Raw genomic sequence first — 19346 nt, forward strand, 5'->3', positions numbered from 1 at the left:
TCATTTTGTCAGAAAATGAATCCACTTTGTGAGATTGATTTTAAAAGTAGATCTGGAAGACATTAATGAAACGTGTGTTTCTGCTGTCCAGGGCAAAACTGAAAGTATCCCTGCAATCTTCTTAGTTTTGCAGTACACCAAGGTTTGTTGTTGTGATAAGGAGGAAAAAGAAGCTTTTTGATACTAAACCATTATTTAGATAATACTCAATTGGAAAATGCATCAGATGAAAAGAAGTTTCTCTGCTGAAATGTCTCTATTGTGCTGCCTCTCTGTGTTCGAGATCAACCATAATCCCCAGTGGTGATAGTGAGGAGATAATCTGTTTAATTCCAAAAATTCTAAATTCTGAATAATTCCTGGAAGAGCTGTCACTGATCTGCATATTATTTACCAAGGTCTTTATAACAGTGGGATAAATGGGACACACTGACCACTTTTGCAGCCACTTAGTTCATGAGTCACCTGTAATTCAATTTAGAAACTTTACTAACCTTCTCCCGCTAGACGTTGGTAGCTGTCAATCCTTTTCCCAGTAGAAGAAGCCCCGAAAAAGCCCAAGCAAACAGGAAAATGGCCACTTCATGTGTTTCAGCCTGAAGACAACCTTCATCCCAAGAGTGTAGAGCTATAATCAGAGCCAACAGCTGCTTCCTGTTCCTGCTAGTTTGGACTAATACATGAAACAGTAAATCTTACACTTATGGTCAGAAGCATAATTATATATTTTATGTTTTCAATGTTGCTAAAAGTGCTGGAGTGCTGCTCTTGGACCGAAGTGGATGATGACCCCTGAATCTCTTTAATTGGAGTTTTGCCCAAAAAACCATTTAACCCAACAGCCCACACCAACGACATCAACAAGCAGAGTGTTGAAGGGCTTAACACTATTTATGATGCACAAGCAACATTAACGGTACTGCAGGGATGAAGAGCTGTTTATAAAATGCATGTATGTGTAGATTTATTTCTGCAAAGTAAAAAAGGAGAGAAGTGGAAATAAATGTGAACAACTAAACAACAGTTTGTATTTTTTGCATATATATGTTTGTGTGTTTTGTGTGCAATGAGCACATTTGCTCAGCTGGATGAATCATGTTCATTATCCTCCAGGTGTTGAGTGGGGACATGTTTTCATGCTTACCTGCTTGTGTGCATTGAGTTGAGTTTGTTTGTATGTAGATTTACATTTCACCTGTGAAGCACGAACCCATGCAAGGTTGGCTGCCTGCTCATATAAACATGAGAATGAAGGAAAATATAGGGTTTGTGTTAACACTACATACATGTTGAGGTGTTATATAATTTGTTTGTGCTGTTTGTGCAGTCACTGTGTTGTTGTATTGAGGGCAAGCTTGGGTGTTGGACCACTGGAGGTAAAGTAAGAACATTTTGGTCTGTCCCGTGTTTCTTACATCCCTGTATAGAGATTTTCTTAGGTTAGGATCTAGTTTTGGCTCGAAGTATGTGGTGAGATTTGAGATGCTGGCTCTTGTTGGTGATGGATATTTCTCAGGATAAAGATCCAATCAGTGAATTATGAAATAAATATCCTGAGAAAACATTGTTTGTTGTTCCCCGCCTGAATGAGCTCAGTGTGTACTGAGTCGTAACACTCATATCTCAGCAAAGATAAAGCATTACTCATACTCATACTTCAGGCATCTTTGTTCACTTCCTGTCTCTCGTTCCTTTCTCCCTAAATATCTGCTTTTCAGTTTTCTAAAATTGTATTTTCTGTCATATTGGAATCTTTTGAGGGGATTCCCACTTCCATGCAGTTTATTAGCCGAAGCTAACCAGCAAATTATGCTAGCATGAAGCCAAAGTCAAAACTTTTATTAGCATTAGCTGGACATTTCATGAATTTAAAAAACAAATCATTAATTTAACAGTACAATAATTTTGTTTTTAATATTGAGCAAATGTGTCTCTGTACACCGTATAATTTGTTTTTGGTGAAATAACAGATCACATTGAAAATTTGGCAAAGCTTTTTTGAAAATTTTAAAGTTTAATAAAAAGCAGCAGGTTTGTCATAAAAATGTATTTAAATGCTCTTTAAGTATAAGAAATCTGTTTACAAAGAAAGGCATATGTTTTATTTCTTGATAATTAAAGTAGAATAGTACAGTAGCTGAAGCTAAGTACCAGGTTAAGCTAGCATTAGCTAAAAGTCAAAACGTTTTAGATAAAGAGAAAATTGTGCTTTATTTTTTAAATAACAATGAATTTATACAATGATGTTGTATTTAATGTATGGGTTAGTGTGTCTAACAATAAAAGTATTTCTTGGTAACATATGGTTAAGCAGTAGGATTTCTTGCCACAGTAAAATTGATCCACAAACATCCAAAAGAGATTTCAGTCCATCAATGAGTGGAAAGCAAAGACTGCCATTAACGCTGTAATCAGGCAAGGAGAATGAGCAAAATAGACAACATATGTGAAAGTCCTCACAACGGTTAAAAATAGGACAATAATAAGACTGTTAAAGAAGCAGTATGTGGCAGCTCAAAAAGGAATATTCTCTACCAACTAAAAGGTTGTCTATTTAAAGAAATCTACTAATCCGTAAATGTGTTTAAAGGCTTGTTAGGATTGATCCAAACCAAGCCTGACTTTTAGCTTCTTCATTTAGGCCAAAGATGTCACACTGCACTCCTTGAGGGCTGAAAGTTTTAGGTATGTCCCGGGTCCAACATACCTGAAGGAAATGGGTAAATACCTCCTCAGCCTGCAGTCTACTTCTGCAGAGTCCTGTTAATGACCTAAAAATCAGGTGTGTTGAAACAGAAACACATCTTAATGTTGCAGGACACCGACCCTCGAAGACTGGACTTTAACACCTGTGGTTTAAACCATATTTGGAAAGGATGTAAAGGCAAATAAAATGTGTATTACTGGGCTGAATAAGGACAAGGACCGAATAACCTGAAAATGATGTTAATGGAAGTGTAGTGTTTAGAGGGGTGATATTTGTGGTATATTGTTGTTGGTTGTGAGGGTACAATAATCGACTGAGGTGAGCCCCGTCACACCTGGAAAGCACACATAACTGAGTTAAATTTAAAACCAAGATTTCTTTTATAGTGCAAAATCTCAGCATCAGAAAGATTATGAGGCAGCAGGATCCACCACAGTGAGGGCATTTCTTATTTTATATACTGCAGTTTTATAAATGCCATAAACTAATTTCCAAGTTTTGCACCAGAGCTTTCTCCCTAGACACAGTCGGTTTGATCCAGTTCAGTTTAAACTCCAGTCAAACTCACTTAACACAGGAAGCTATAAACAAAAACAAACTGGTCCATTTCAAAACTAATTACATGCAGTCCAATTCAATCCAATCTTAATACAAGACATAAACATATGATTCCATAATTCTTAAATTGCCAGTTAGTAAAAATTGTTTTTTCCAATAAGGTCAGTAGATTTCATTAAAACTTTATTTTGATGTTTGATGTGCTCCACCATGCACAGGAGATGTCAGCTGTGCAGTCTCACTGTTCCTCCGTTAAACAATTTTTTTCTTGTCTCTTTGCCCCGTCCACAGTAGAGGAAAGTTATGCAGCCACTCAATATGTTTTGCAAAATAGTTAAAAATTAATTATCTGTTCAGAAACTTTTTCATGCCAAACTTTTGCTTACACAACTGATATCCAGTGCCTTTTCTTTTTTTAATACAAAATGTTTTAGTCATCACCTTGTACATTGAGGTATAGACTTTCTCTACCCTCAGCATTTCAAAAGAACTGAAGATTTAAGACCTAGAGCATTAAGCAAAAGCTGCACACCCCAGCATCTTTAAAAAACAATTCAAACAAGACGTTTTTGTATTCCAGGACAGAATAGAGAGAATAGTCAGAATAGAGTTCTACTTTTCAAATGCACCAGGTTTATGCACAATCAGATTTGGTACATCAAAGATTGAACACATCTGCACTACAACTACATGGTCAGCTGCATGCTAAACAGAAAACAATCTGGTCCCAAAGCTAATGAAAAATAAGAAATCTGTTTCTGAGAAAGTTACAATATGACATATAAAGGAATTTCTGAAACTGAAATGTTATGACCTAAGCAATTATGGGGATTACTGACTTGACAGTTGTCCAGCTGTGGATAGAGGGTAAGCAAAATAATCTCAATGCTAAAGAAGCTGATTGTAAAAAGAGTGCTGCATCCAAGCATGTTAATTGAAGGTCTGGTGGAAGGAAAACCTGCATAGTCAACAGGAATAATGCAGCATTGAGATGATTGTGGCCATTGGACAGCAGGGTTCAATATGTTCTAAAGGCAGCAGTTATCACTATTGCTACCTATAACAATTTTTCCTTCCACTCAACTTTCTATTAATATTCTTGGATATAGCACTCCAACCAATTTCTTTTGCAGTGAAGGTTTGTGGCTTACCCTCTTTGTGGAAGGTGCTAGTGACTGTATGATGGATGGATGTCAAATCATCAGTCTTTTCCAGGCTCTTATGTTATAATCAGTTGTTCTGGTTTTATGAGCAGTAACTCATAATCATCAAAATTGACAGAAACAAAATGCTTGATATATGCTTGGTTTCTTTCATTCTGTGCGTGATTAATCAATACAATATATGAGTTTCACTTTTTTTAAATTAATCATTGAAATCAATTGACTTTTTGATGACATTCTTATTTACTGAGATGCCCCTGTACTGTTAACATGAACCAAACCACCGAGTTTGCGTCTGTCTTTTAGCACATTCACATGTTCTTAGAGTCTTGTTTTATGATGCACTTTAACACTTAGCAAGATACAGAGAAGCAAGCAAACAAAATTTTATTTGTTTAAACTACCAATAAATTCAGAGCAGCAGTAAGTTCAAATAATCCACCTGGGCTGTAAAAGCAATTCAAGTGAAATAACTGCATCTAGCCACTCTAACGTTTGCAGCATATGTTCAAACAAATAAATCCAGTGGTCAAAATAATCCTCTTACTTTTGCTCAAAAGCTTTTAGTTGCGGAAAGGCTTCAAAAAGGGCGGCCCAATTACTGCAGCCCAATACACTTTGATTTGAGCTGCAGAATGATCCATCTTCTCCTTCTAGCTACAGTAATTAAAAAATAAAGTAATAATAAAAATAAATGTAGTGATAATATGCGTAATCTGCATTAATGCATATTGAAAGGTGGGACAGTTATACAGAAAATATATTTCAATATTTAAAGAATTAACCCTCGACATAAACAATGTGATTTCTCTGGTCTCTTCTTTGTGCATCTACATGCATTTTTCATTTTCTTCTGTGTGATTCGGACTTTAATATTTAAATGTTTTTCCAGTTTTGTTGAGAGTTTCTTTCTACAGGCTGATGCAGCGTCCAGCTGTGACAGCTCACCAATGCAAACAACGTGTCTCCACCTCTGTCACAGACACTCCTCCTCTCCATGTCTGTCATGTTAGCATTAGAGTCCGTTTGGCTGACAGTGAAGAGTCTGGTGGTGCTTGTCCATTGCCTTTGGACAAACTGATTATTTATTAGTTGGTTTCTCTGTGTTGCTTTAAGTGAAATGTACAATTTAAATGCTTTTACCATTTTTTTATTTTATTTTTTTATTGATAATTGCATTCAGTTGTATTTATTAATTCAGTGATTGAGTTTATGTAAGAATTTGGTTTGTTTTTTTTGGTTTTATGTTATATATTTTTTATTTACATTTTTGAACATTTCCTTGTACTTCAATTTTATAAATTTTTTGCCACACTTCCCACTGTTCTGTCCAGCTGGATTTCTTATTGGAGGGATGTCCTGAAATACAATCATGCCACAGCAGAGCATAACACAGAAAGAGACCAAGTTGTTGTTTTTCTGGTGTTTTCTCATTGCTGTGTATAATGAAGGTATTTTAAAGGTGTTGTTTATAAACTATAAATTGTAGCTTTGAATATTTCTCCTGAACTCTGAGTCAGTTCACTTCTAATTCAGCTCAAACCCTCATTTTGATCCTGCTTGTTGCCATTTCCCATTTCTTAAAAACATGACTTTTAGATGCTGTTATTCTGTTCATGTATATTTTTCTAATCCTGGTGTTTCTTTTTTTCTCCAATTTCTTAAATGTCTTTACTTCTCAAAATGCTGTCATGGTCAGTCTGAAGAACTGCATTGAATATTAGCCGCCAAGGTCCAAAGAACTACTTTAAAAAACCTCCAGAAACCCATAATAACCTCCAGAAACCCATAATAACTCAAGACCACTTTAAAAATTATACAAAGTTTGGCTCTCTTAAAGCAAATTTGAAGTACAAAACTCTTGCACACAACTTCATTGTTTTGATTATTACTTAGATCACTGAAGAGAAGAGCTTCATATTGGAGGGAATTTGCTCTAAGGATGACAATTTTAAATAAAACCGCTCTAATGTAAACATCTCAATATGCATTGTTATATGAATCTTATTAGTTAAACCTGAAGATTTGGGCTTTTATTGCATCCATCTTTCAGCGGCGATCAAATTTATATCTCACCAGCTAATATATTGTTCCAGATGTTGATTGGCTACTTTTTCACCCATAGTCAAAGCTGTCTATTTTCCAGTTTACTTGTTAAGGCTGGATTTCTGCACACGTTTACTCAAAGTTCTTTGCGCTGCATTTTAGACTTGGCCTCAGGGTGCCTCTAATTGAAAGCACATCACAACTGGCTGCTGAGCTGTGCAATCCACTGCAGCTTCGGAAAACCATCTTTCAGGACCTGGGAGTCAGATATTAGTTTGTACTCATACAGCATCGAAATAACAACATAAACTTCAGCCTTCAGTCTTTTTTCTTATGCAACCTAAAAGAAAATTAGAGAAGTATGCTAATTATTAATTAAGGCTATGTTCACATGAGATCTGTGGCTGCTTCCTAACTTCCTATGATGACACTGAGGGCATAATTAATGTATGGGGATACCTTCACCGAGTCTCGTCTTTCTCCTCTCTTATTAACAGGAAGGTCATTGAGGTGAAAATTATTGACGATGAAGAGTATGAGAAGAACAAGACGTTTACCGTTGAGCTTGGAGAGCCTGTTTTGCTGGAGATAGGACAGAAACATGGTAGGTCTGCCTGTCTGACTACTTTATGTTGCGTTGTACTGATGGAACGAGGAACGACTAAAAGAATAAAGTGTTCTTTTAACTTAGAAACAAAGTCAAACCTACATTGATTATCTGAAGCCTTTAATTTAAGTTTTGATTAACTTGGGAAACTTTATTTTAAAGTACAGCGGAGGCAGAGTGGCCGGGATTTAGCACCATTTTTAAATATTATAGTGGGAAATTCACAACCCAGTCTCCTCCATTTTATCCAACTGTTTTGTGCTTGTTTGCTTTCTTCCGCACTGGATTTACAAAGCAAATAGCGCTAAATACATACAGACACATACATGCTTGTCAAGTGTAATTTTGTAATTTGACTTTTGAATGATTTTTCCCTTTAATTGGTTCATCTAGAGAAAATAACATTATAGTTAAAAATGTGTTATATGACCATGACAAATTGTCAATACAGACATACAGGGGTTGGACAATGAAACTGAAACACCTGTCATATTAGTGTGGGAGGTTTCATGGCTAAATTGGACCAGCCTGGTAGCTAGTCTTCATTGATTGCACATTGCACCAGTAAGAGCAGAGTATGAAGGTTCAATTAGCAGGGTGACAGCACAGTTTTGCTCAAAATATTGAAATGGACACAACATTATGGGTGACATACTAGAGTTCAAAAGAGGACAAATTGTTGGTGCACGTCTTGCTGGCGCATCTGTGACCAAGACAGCAAGTCTTTGTGATGTATCAAGAGCCACGGTATCCAGGGTAATGTCAGCATACCACCAAGAAGGACGAACCACATCCAACAGGATTAACTGTGGACGCAAGAGGAAGCTGTCTGAAAGGGATGTTCGGGTGCTAACCCGGGTTGTATCCAAAAATATAAAACCACGGCTGCCCAAATCACGGCAGAATTAAATGTGCACCTCAACTCTCCTGTTTCCACCAGAACTGTCCGTCGGGAGCTCCATATGGTCAATATGCACGGCCGGGCTGCTATAGCCAAATCTTTGGTCACTCATGCCAATGCCAAACATCGGTTTCAATGGTGCAAGGAGCGCAAATCTTGGGCTGTGGACAATGTGAAACATGTATTGTTCTCTGATGAGTCCACCTTTACTGTTTTCCCCACATCCAGGAGAGTTACGGTGTGGAGAAGCCCCAAAGAAGCGTACCACCCAGACTGTTGCATGCCCAGAGTGAAGCATGGGGGTGGATCAGTGATGGTTTGGGCTGCCATATCATGGCATTCCCTTGGCCCAATACTTGTGCTAGATGGGCGCGTCACTGCCAAGGACTACCGAACCATTCTTGAGGACCATGTGCATCCAATGGTTCAAACATTGTATCCTGAAGGCGGTACCGTGTATCAGGATGACAATGCACCAATACACACAGCAAGACTGGTGGAAATTGGTTTAATGAACATGAAAGTGAAGTTGAACATCTCCCATGGCCTGCACAGTCACCAGATCTAAATATTATTGAGCCACTTTGGGGTGTTTTGGAGGAGCGAGTCAGGAAATGTTTTCCTCCACCAGGATCACGTAGTGACCTGGCCACTATCCTGCAAGAAGAATGGCTTAAAATCCCTCTGACCACTGTGCAGGACTTGTACATGTCATTCCCAAGACGAATTGATGCTGTATTGGCCGCAAAAGGAGGCCCTACACCATACTAATAAATTATTGTGGTCTAAAACCAGGTGTTTCAGTTTCATTGTCCAACCCCTGTACATTTCAGTAAATTGAAATTTATGAGATTAGTTTTTCAGATTAAAATCTCTTTTGTATTTTTGTAAGCAGGTATTAAACATACTTTTCTTTAAGCTCACATTTCTATATTAAAAATGTTTTTATTGGTCTTAATGTAACTAACTATAGGCTATATGGATGCACAACTCTTCATTTAAATGTGAGCACACTGCATCAGAGCAGAGAAAGAAGCTTATTAAAGTTATTTTCATAGCAGATCTGCCGTTGAATCTAGTTTCATAACTGAAAGGAAACAATCCCAAATTTGCCAACATTTAACACCCGCAAAAAGTTCCCAGTTTCTCACAAAGGCCAGGACAACTTCTTCCATTCAGTGCATTAGCTGTAGAACCTCTAGACCTGATTGTGTAAAGAAGGGTGCTTCATAAGATGAAGGACGTAATGGGCAACCCTGAGCATCATTCATATTAACAACACAGTGTCTTTAGTCAGAGGCTTCTTCACACTTTTCTCCACATTAAAGTTAAATTACTGATATACTTATTACTCATTTATTTGGCTCAGACACTGAGAGAAAATAAGTTGCTGTTGCAGCCAGTTATTGTGAGTAAACATACTGCAAATGGCTTGGCTGTTTACTCCCTGCTTGATCAATCTGTGTTGCTGTGGCATGAACTGTGTTTTGCCCCCGTCCCTCAGCTTAAGGTCCATGCCTCCCTTTAAAGCCAAGATTTCAACAGTTTCATAATCCTGGAGCAAAAATAGTTTCAGAGAGCTTGTGTTTGGTAAGAAACAGAGTTTTCACTCCTTTTCTTTGTGCTGCCAGTAAGCGACAACACATCCAATCGACCTAGGCCCATTAGAAAGGTCTTTTGTCTTTGGACAATTATCAGTTTTCACTTTACAACAACCAGTAGTGCTCTGCTTTTCCATAAAACAATAGGAAACTCAATGGTGATGTTTTAATGATTCATACTTTGAAGATTTTTCTGTCTTCTGGCTCTAAAATACGTTGACATTTGCTCTTTGTTATGTTCGAACCATCTTAGCGGTTGTATTTGTGCTATATTATCAGCTGAGGGTTATACGTAGCATCAAGCAATATTAAACACAGCATAGTTTAAACATGTTGGACAACAAGCAGCAAGAGCCTGGGGTATGTTTCTTTACAGGGGAATAATAATTAGTTTTACAACACAGGTTAACAGCACACAGTCTGACATTTAAACACGCTCATCCACACGCTTACTGCAACACATGCTCTGCTTTCCAATTACAGCAGAAAGACAACAGTTCAAGGAGTGATTGTGCAGAGTGAGTGTGGACACAGACTTTATGAAGGAACTGAGCAGTTAATGATTCAACATGTGGTAATGAGGTGATAGAAAGGTTGCAGAATGCTTAAACTGTGTATCCATTTGTTTTTGCAATGAAAATATATTCTAAACAGTCTGGATTCCTCGTGTGAATAAAACAATTTATTTTCCCACTGCAGACTTCATGCATTTCAGTGATAATTCCCACTGCAGCAAATAAATTAAGGATGGTGAAAAAACTGAATAAAACATGAAATGTCTTCAGCTGCTTTGTAAAATCAGACAAATCACAGACATATTTGACAAGACTGCAGAGCAGAGTTTGACAGCTTAATGCCAATCAGTAGCTTGACTAACTTGCCAGCTAATGGACCTGGAAATTAGATTCTTAGCTTTTCAGGATATTTTTGCCCGGTTATGAAAAATTTACTGAGGAAACTAATCACAGATAAAAATACAGCGTCTTCCCATGAGGTTCGCTTACTTTATGCTTTCACTGGCTGTTTAAAATAAAGTCTTCATGAGGTTTAGGTCAAAGGTTATTTTTGAGTTCTTGGACATGTGAGTTTTTAATGTCAATATCAAGTAACAAAAGTATAACAATAAAACTGAAAAACAGATATTTTTAAAGTTTCTGTAAACTGTAATAAAAAATTTAATTTTTGTTAGGAAACCTTCCCCATCAATTCCCACAGAAAAATTACTTATATCAACCAGGCGTAACACTTGATTAAAACATCCTTACCCCATATTTTTAAGGAGATTTGGCCTTTTTAAATTTCAGACATTTAGTTTCTTGTGCTCCTGACTTAAAAAAGTCCACAAGTGAAAGAAATCTAAAACAATCCTTAACCTGCCCAGGTCTGGCCTCCTAAGCAAGTTTACCCTGAAAGCACCACTTTTGTTCATTTATGTTTAATTCTTCTGTATTAATAAAACACAGGCTCGTCTTAATTGTTTCATGCTTGCATGTCTGTTAAGCTGAAACAGTTTTTATTTAATAATTTAGTGTTTCTGAGTTTACTTTCAGTGTTTTCAACTTGGGTTTGTACAGTTTGGATTTCTAACTCCAATTTTTCTATCTTTTCTTAGTTTTTTTCCGTCCCTTATCAATATGTTTCCTATTCAGAACACTGTTCTTTTAACAGCGGGTGGATCCTTTTCTGGTAGAGCTCATGTTTTTTTAAAGCATTTGTGCCGGTTTTATGAATGGTGCTCCTAAAATTTGATTAATTAATCATAATAAACTATCCGCAGTACCATCAATGTCAGCCTGGGCAGAACAAGGACCATGTTCACTACCACTGAGCTATGAACCATCTGTTTACTCAGGTGACTCCAATGAGAACAAACCGCTGGTGGGAGCAGAGGAGGAAGAGGTGGCCAAGATGGGCTGTCCCAGTCTGGGTGAACACACACAGCTGGAGGTTATCATAGAGGAGTCCTATGAGTTTAAGGTAAGTGTGTCTGGGCACTCCAGTTAGTGTTTCTATCCCCAGTATGCAGTCCAGTTCAAAAGTATTCACACTGTTTTAACTTTTAACATTTTCTCACATTACAAACACAAACGTTGTGTGATAGACCTGCATAATTATGAAGTGGAAGTTCATTTTACAAATAAAAGTCTGAAAAGTGAAGGTGCATTTGTGTTCAGTCTTCACTCTGATACCACTAAATAAAATCCTGTGCAACTAGTTGCCTTCAAATGTCATATAGAGTCCACTTGTGTGTAGTTTAACCTCAGAATGAATCCAGCTGTTCTGTGAAGGCCTCAGAGGTTTGTTAGAGAACTTTAGTGAACAAACAGCATCATGAAGACCAAGAAACACAGCAGACGGGTCAGAGTGAAAGTTGTGGAGACAAATAAATGAATAAATGAACCATTTACACAAGGAGAATTGAACTTGGTAACCAGGAAAACAAAAAATACATCACCTGGAAAAGATCAAATTTACTATACAATGATAGAACATCTTAATGACAAAGCAAAAGACAAAATATTAGAATTATACAATAAAGTCTGGGAGGAGGGAGAGCTGCCACAGAGCTGGAAGGAAGCAATAATTATTCCAATAGCTAAACCAGGAAAAGATAACACAAAACCAGAAAATTATAGACCGATCGCATTAACATCAAATATTTGTAAAATAATGGAAAAAATTATTAATAATAGATTAACATATTATTGAAATATTAATGGGTATATATCTAGAAATCAAAATGGGTTTAGAAAAGGGAGAAGCACAAATGACTCTGCATTATGTTTAGAATATGAAATTAGGAGAGCACAAATAAACAAAGAAAATGTAGTAGCTGTATTTTTCGACATAGAAAAAGCTTATGACATGATGTGGGTTGAAGGATTATTAATTAAATTAAATAAAATGGGTATTACTGGAAAAATGTTTAACTGGATTAAAGATTTTTTATCAAATAGAACAATACAAGTAAGAATTGGTCAAAAATTGTCAGGTAAATATATAATAGATAATGGTACTCCTCAAGGAAGTATTATAAGTCCGTTATTGTTTTCTATAATGATAAATGATGTATTTAAAAATATTGGTAAGGAAGTCGGTTGCTCACTATTTGCAGATGATGGAGCTATATGGAAAATGGGTCGTAATGTCAAACTTATTGAAAAGAAAATACAGGATGAGATTATTAGAATAGAACAATGGGCAAATCAATGAGGATTGAAATTCTCAGTGGAAAAAACAAAAATAATGGTGTTTACACAGAAAAGGAAAAGAGAAAATATAAAACTAAAATTATACAATCAAGTTTTAGAACAAGTAAAAAATATAAAATTTGTAGGTATATGGTTTGATGAAAACATTATATGGAAAGTACATATAGAAAGAATCATAGATAAATGCAAAAAAATATTAAACATTATGAGATGTATGTCTGGTATTGATTGGGGAGCAGATCGAACATCATTAAAAAGAATTTATACAGGATTAATTAGATCAAATATTGATTATAGAAGTATAATTTATGGATCAGCAGCAAACACTCACCTTATAAAATTAGACGATATACAACATCAAGCTTTAAGAATTTGTACAGGAGCAATCAGAACCAGTCCAATAGCAGCACTTCAGGTAGAGATGGGAGAGATGCCATTAGATCTAAGAAGGAAACAGTTAGCAATAAATTACTGGATAAACTTACAAAGCAATAATCCGGATCATCCCACACGTGATATTTTAAAACCATGCTGGGAAAAAGGAAAAAAACAAGTTAAGAGTTTTGGTTGAATTATCAATAATATAGCAGAAGAATTTCAAATATATGAAAAAGAAATAAGTTCAATGTTGCCTTTGCCAGTGGTACCACCGTGGCTGTTACCAGAAGCAGTAGTGGATATGGCATTGATGGAAAAGAAAAAGGATACGAAATGTAGTTTAGATTCAAGTATAATACAGGAATATATAAACAATTACTATCATTATGTCCAGATTTATACAGACGCATCAAAAACAGATGAAAAAATAGGAGTAGCATTTATAATACCAGAATTTAAAATAAAAGTAGGAAAAAGAATTATAGATGGATTATCAGTATATTTAGGAGAATTATTAGCAATATTGTTAGCAGTGCAGTGGGTGGAGGATATAAAACCATTAAAAACAATCATTTGTTCAGACTCAAGTTCAGCATTATTAAGTTTAAAACATAATAATTCAGAGGGTAGACCAGACATGTTGTTGGAAATAAAACATACTTTATTTAGAATACAAAGAATGGGATTAATATTAGTGTTTTTATGGGTACCAGCACATGTAGGAGTTGGAGGGAATGAAAAGGCGGACAGGATAGCAAAGAAGGCAACACAAAACAACATTAGCTTTATAATAAATATTAGTAGGTCAGAGGCAAGAAATATAATTAAACAGAGAATCAGGAAATAGTGGCAAAAAAGGTGGGATGAAGAAAAGAAAGGAAGATGGTTTTACAGAATCAACAAGATAGTAGGAGAAGTAAGAACAGGAAGAAGGTGTAGAAAAGAGGAAAGGTTAATTACAAGATTAAGAATAGGACATACAGGACTTAATTCTACATTGTTCAAGATAAAGAAACATAATACAGGAAAATGTGATAATTGTGGAGAGGAGGAAACAATAGAACATGTAATATTGAAGTGTCAGAAATATGAACAAGAAAGAACAATTTTAAGGAGAGAATTTGTAGGTATTAAAGAAAATTTTATTTTGAGAGATACTTTGCAAAGAAGTTTAGGTAGCAAACATATTCAAATTATAATTAGATTTTTCAAAAGCACTAAATTAATAAATAGAATTTGATTGTTGTAATAGTAAATAAGATTTAAAACCATGAAGAACCACACTCCATACCAGTCGGTGGCGGTAATGCACATCATAACGTTATTTGCCAACTGCCAAAAAATAACACAGAAGAAGAAGAAGAAGAAAGTTGTGGAGACGTTTAAAGACGTTTTAGGCTATCAAACAATATCCCAAAATCTGAACACCTCAGTGAGCTCCATTCAATCCATCGTCTGAAAATGGAAACAGCATGGCTCAACTGGAAACTTGCAGAGAAGCAGCCAAGAGGCCTCTGGTAAATCTGGAGAAGTGGCAGAGATCCACAGCTCAAGTGGGAAAACTGTTGGTTGTGCACTCCATAAATCTGGTCTTTATGGGAAGAGAGATACATTAAAAACCATTAAAAGTCACGTTTGCAGTTTCCTACAAGCCCTGAAGGTGCTCTGATAAGATGAGATTAACATTTTACCTTTTGGTCTACATGCAAAAAGACACGAATGATGCAAAAATAAGACTGCACATGATCTTGAACACATCCTCCTTTCTGTGAAACATGGTGGTAACGGCATCATGTTGTGGAGGAGTGTGTTTTCTGCAGGGACATGGAAGCTGGTCAGAGTTGATGGGAGGCTGGATGGATGGAGCTAAACACAGGGCAATTTTGAAAGCAAACCTGTTAGAGGCCACGAAAGACTTGAGACTGGCGGTGGTTCACCTTCCAACAGGACAACAACCCTAAACACACAGCTACAATGGTTTATATCATAGTATATTCATGTTAGAATGGCCTAGTCAAAGTCCAGATTCTATCCGTAGCAAAATGTTATTTATTCAGTGTGATCAAGCTTGAGCTATTTTACAAAGGAGTATGAACAAACATTTTAGTATCTATAAGTGCAAAGCTGGTAGAGACAAATTCCAGAAGATTTACAGCTGTAGGTGGAGTGAAAGGAGTCTCTACAAAGCATTGACTCAGGGAGGATGAAAATAAATGGATGCAATTTTCAGACTTTTATTTGTTAAAATTGATTAAAAAAACAAGTATTATTTCCTTCCAAGTCAGAATTATGCACTACTTTGTGTTTGTCTATAACATAAGAGTCCCAAGGAAAAACATCAAAGATTGTGTGAAAATGTACTAAAACTAAAAGGTATAAATACTTGTTTAAAACAGTGTAGAATCGTGGTAGTGAAGGATTTGATTTATGTTTTATTCAAAAACCAATGCTGATAAATCTCAGCTCACCTAGTACAGAAAATAGATTTTCCAGTTTGTTGGAATGTAATGGACCATGTAAATCTCCTGAAATGTTATTAGATGAGACTACCAAAATGGTTAAAAATCTTATTAACAACTTTTTTTCTGAAAGAAATCAGACTCGAATTGGGAAAAAGTTGCACTGATCCACTAATTATTAAATATTTCACCTTTTTGGATGCAATTAATTAAGAGATGGACCATGGACCATATAACTGGTTAAACAGTCAATGCATGGATCATTACAACTGAATTGGCATTTCTTGCAAGTAGCTCATTACCACGTGCATTTTCAGTGTGTTGCTCCATTTGCACTCTGTTTCCCATTTCCTCATTTTGTTTGATTCCGAATGTATTCAATTATTTGTGCACTTTTGTTCACTCATTCATTGTGCCTCATTTGTCCATTTCTGTTGTGTGTGTGTGTGTGTGTGTCCGTGTGTGTGTGTTTATGCATGCGTTTAGAAAGCAGTAAATGCTCTTCTTAGACGTGCTGAAAAGGTATCTCTCTCTCATTCAAGCAGTCCTTGTTCTTCACTCTGCACACATTGTCTTTCACATCCCAAACTGTTAATCCTTTATTGTCTTCCCACACAAACACAGACAAGCGGTGATTCATTTCAGGTTGTTCTTATTTATACAGCTAAAATAAAAGTGTTTTACTTTCAATGCTCCCTTTAATACGGAGACCACGAGGGGACATGGGGGAATTTTTTTTCCTTTGCGTCCCCACGCAATACTTTTTGCATCCCCACGCAATACTTTTGCGTTCGCTCGCAATACTTTTGAAAGTTGTTAATCACCTTGAGAAAGCTGCGCATTTTGGAACAGCAGCACATTTGACAAACTGCTCACAAAACAAACAGCACTGATATGGCATTGGTATTGTTTATTTGTCATATTCAAGTTAACATGCAGTCTCAATACGATTAAATGCTTAGGATAAATCACGATAAAAACAAAAGCACTAATGGCGTGCAAAAAAAAAAGTACACGTCATGCAGCAGCAATAAGCGTATAAAGTGTCACAGATGTGGTTTCGTGCAGTATTGTTGTCCAGAGTTCAGTAGTTTGACAGCATGTGGATAATAACTGTCTTTAAGTCTGATTGAAGATAATTTTATTTAAGGCCAATTTCAAAATAAAACTCAATAAATCTCAAAAACGGGTGTAGTGTTTGTTCCATTTTTGTAGTTATCTGGTTTGGAAACTATCCCACAAAGTATTGCAAGATAACGCAAAGACTATTGCGTGAGAACGCAAAATGTATTGCGTGGGAACGCAAAAGAAATAAATTCCACCATGTCCGCTTGCGGGCTCCGTACTTTAACACACATACAGTAAAATCTTGCAGGACTTTCTCCACACCCTGTTAGCTAACTTAGGATAATGACTGCTGGTCATTTCTTTGAGCTTATTTTATTGCATATTTTATTTATTATTCCATTTTCCCAGACGCTTTTATCAGAAAGGTCAGAAGAACTGCCTGAAGGCATTTCCTCGATTTCTTTGGAAGCATCACTAAAACGTGGTGTTAATTAACACACCCTGTAACTCAAATTCTCAGTGTCTAAATGTATTTATGCCACTTGGGTTATGGATTTCAGGACTTTAAAACAATATTTTTCTCTTTCTGTGTGGCTGCGGGTGAATTGACAACTTGGGGCTGTGTCTTTCTTGCTCTGCCTGGTCTGGTCTGTATGCACTTGCATGTCTGTTTCTGTGTGTGTGTGTGTGTGTGTGTGTGTGTGTGTGTGTGTGTGTGTGTGTGTGTGTGTAGAGTACAGTAGATAAGTTGATCAAGAAGACAAACCTGGCCTTGGTGGTGGGAAGCAGCAGCTGGAGGGAGCAGTTTGTCAGTGCTGTTACTGTTAGCGCAGGTAATACCCACTCACTGACTGTATCTGGTATTTTTTGCTATAAAACAGTACACTGCTACACTGGCTTTTATTAAAGTACTTTTTGTGAAAGAAATTCCTCATGAATATATCATGAATATGATCTCATAGATGTATGCTAGCTTTGTCCATGTTTTCAAGCTTGAAACTTAGTAAAAAGAATGGTTAATGGCCTGCACTTGCATTGCCCTCATCAAGACCGAGGACTCCAAAGCGCTTTACAATACAGTCACTCGGAGCCACTGGGCCCTCTGACCAAAATTAGCTGGCAAGGCAGGTGAAGTGTCTTGCCCAAGGATGAGCCCCTACCACCCTATAGGACGAATCCCTACCACCTGAGCCATCATCACTCCTAAGAAAGCACACCCTCTGGATATGATAAAATGGTCTGGTCTTTACCAGGTTCTGAAATTATTTAAATCTAATCTCAAGCGCTCAGAAATACTGGACAGATTCCTCATGGTCATTACTTATTAGGCAAATATTAAGGTGAAAATGGAAAAGCTGTATGTACACTCCATGATTCAGCAACCTGTAGAACCAACGTTAGCAGCAATAGCTTGATGCAGTCGTTTTCTGTATGACTTTGGCCTTGTTGTGGAGTTACACTACATGGCCAAAAATCTTAATCTATAAGGTCCAATTTGTTGATGGACCCAGTGCTTCCAGAAACAGCAACTTTGAATTATTCTGTAAACATCCTCCACAAGGTCTAGGAGTGTGTTAGGGAAACCAGACTTGTAGCATCCTCTCTAATTCATTCCAAAGGTGTTGAAGAAGGTTGAGGTCAGGACCAAACTTTATACACTTGCAGCCATGGAAGTGATTGTAACACCAGAATTCATTTATTTGGTGGTATAAATCAAAACTTTTGACAACATAGTGTCGTTCAGCCCACTTTTCTATATAGTATTGCTTTAGGTCATTGAGGTTTGTTGTGATATTTACCCAGCTCGCCTAATGTTCCACTACAAGCATTTCTGCCAGCTTGTTTTTCTTTCTTTCTCAGCCATTTTGTTTTAGATCTGCTGCTGTGTTTAGGATCATTGAGATAGCTTCAAATTTGACTATAGAATAGTTTGGTACACATAGGAATTCACGGTTAATTCAACGACTGAAAGGTGTCCAAGTCCTGTGGCCTAAAACAAGCCCAAATCATCAACGCTCTACTACTGTGCTTAACAGTTGGTATGAGGTGTTTGTACTGATATGCTGTTTGGTTTTTTTCTCAAACATGATGCTCCAGATGTTTTGTTGTTAAGTCAAATGCAACTTTGCAAACCAAAGCGTTGTTGCCATATTGTTTTTTAGAGGAAATAGCATTTCTCCTGGCAATTGTTTAAAGAAAGCTATACTGGTCTTTTTAAATGTCCTATCTTGAACTTCAACATGAACTTGAGACTTCAGTCAGAGATGGAGCTCTTAGGTGTTTTGTAGTTTGCTGGGATGTCCTTGTAAAATAGATTAATAATCTCAATAGATTTCTTTGCTGGAAAATAAAGGTTATATAAAAATAAATTAAAAAACATAGACTATTTTCACAAATTGATCTCAAGCCACAATAAAGCTATTGTGGTGTATGTTTACCTATAATGCCTGTTGATGCATATTCAACATAAACCAAAAATCATATCTGAGTCACTTTGCTGCCATCTAGTTGTGGGAGTTATGCTAAATTGTGCCTAATTCAGCTAATTTGCATACAAAATGACTCTATTGCACTCTATTGCAAGATCTATTGCAAGTGCTCTCTATATAATTCAGTTAATAAGTGTAAATGATTAGCTGTACCTAG

At 36.5% G+C, this 19346-nt stretch overlaps 1 protein-coding gene across 2 annotated transcripts in view; it reads left to right on the forward strand.

Moving 5' to 3' along the window:
• Nucleotides 1-19346, forward strand: part of slc8a4b (solute carrier family 8 member 4b) — a 146965-nt gene that overhangs the window by 108697 nt on the left and 18922 nt on the right. The window contains exons 12-15 of one of the 2 annotated variants that reach the window (XM_047385672.1): nucleotides 6972-7078; nucleotides 11436-11560; nucleotides 16119-16154; nucleotides 17434-17533. In XM_047385672.1, the coding sequence (XP_047241628.1) occupies nucleotides 6972-7078; nucleotides 11436-11560; nucleotides 16119-16154; nucleotides 17434-17533 (368 nt within the window). The remainder of the gene's footprint in view (nucleotides 1-6971; nucleotides 7079-11435; nucleotides 11561-16118; nucleotides 16155-17433; nucleotides 17534-19346) is intronic. The other variant, XM_047385673.1, reaches the window with a different exon arrangement.

This window comes from Girardinichthys multiradiatus, chromosome 14, assembly GCF_021462225.1.
Source record: "Girardinichthys multiradiatus isolate DD_20200921_A chromosome 14, DD_fGirMul_XY1, whole genome shotgun sequence".
Classification (NCBI taxonomy): domain Eukaryota; kingdom Metazoa; phylum Chordata; class Actinopteri; order Cyprinodontiformes; family Goodeidae; genus Girardinichthys; species Girardinichthys multiradiatus.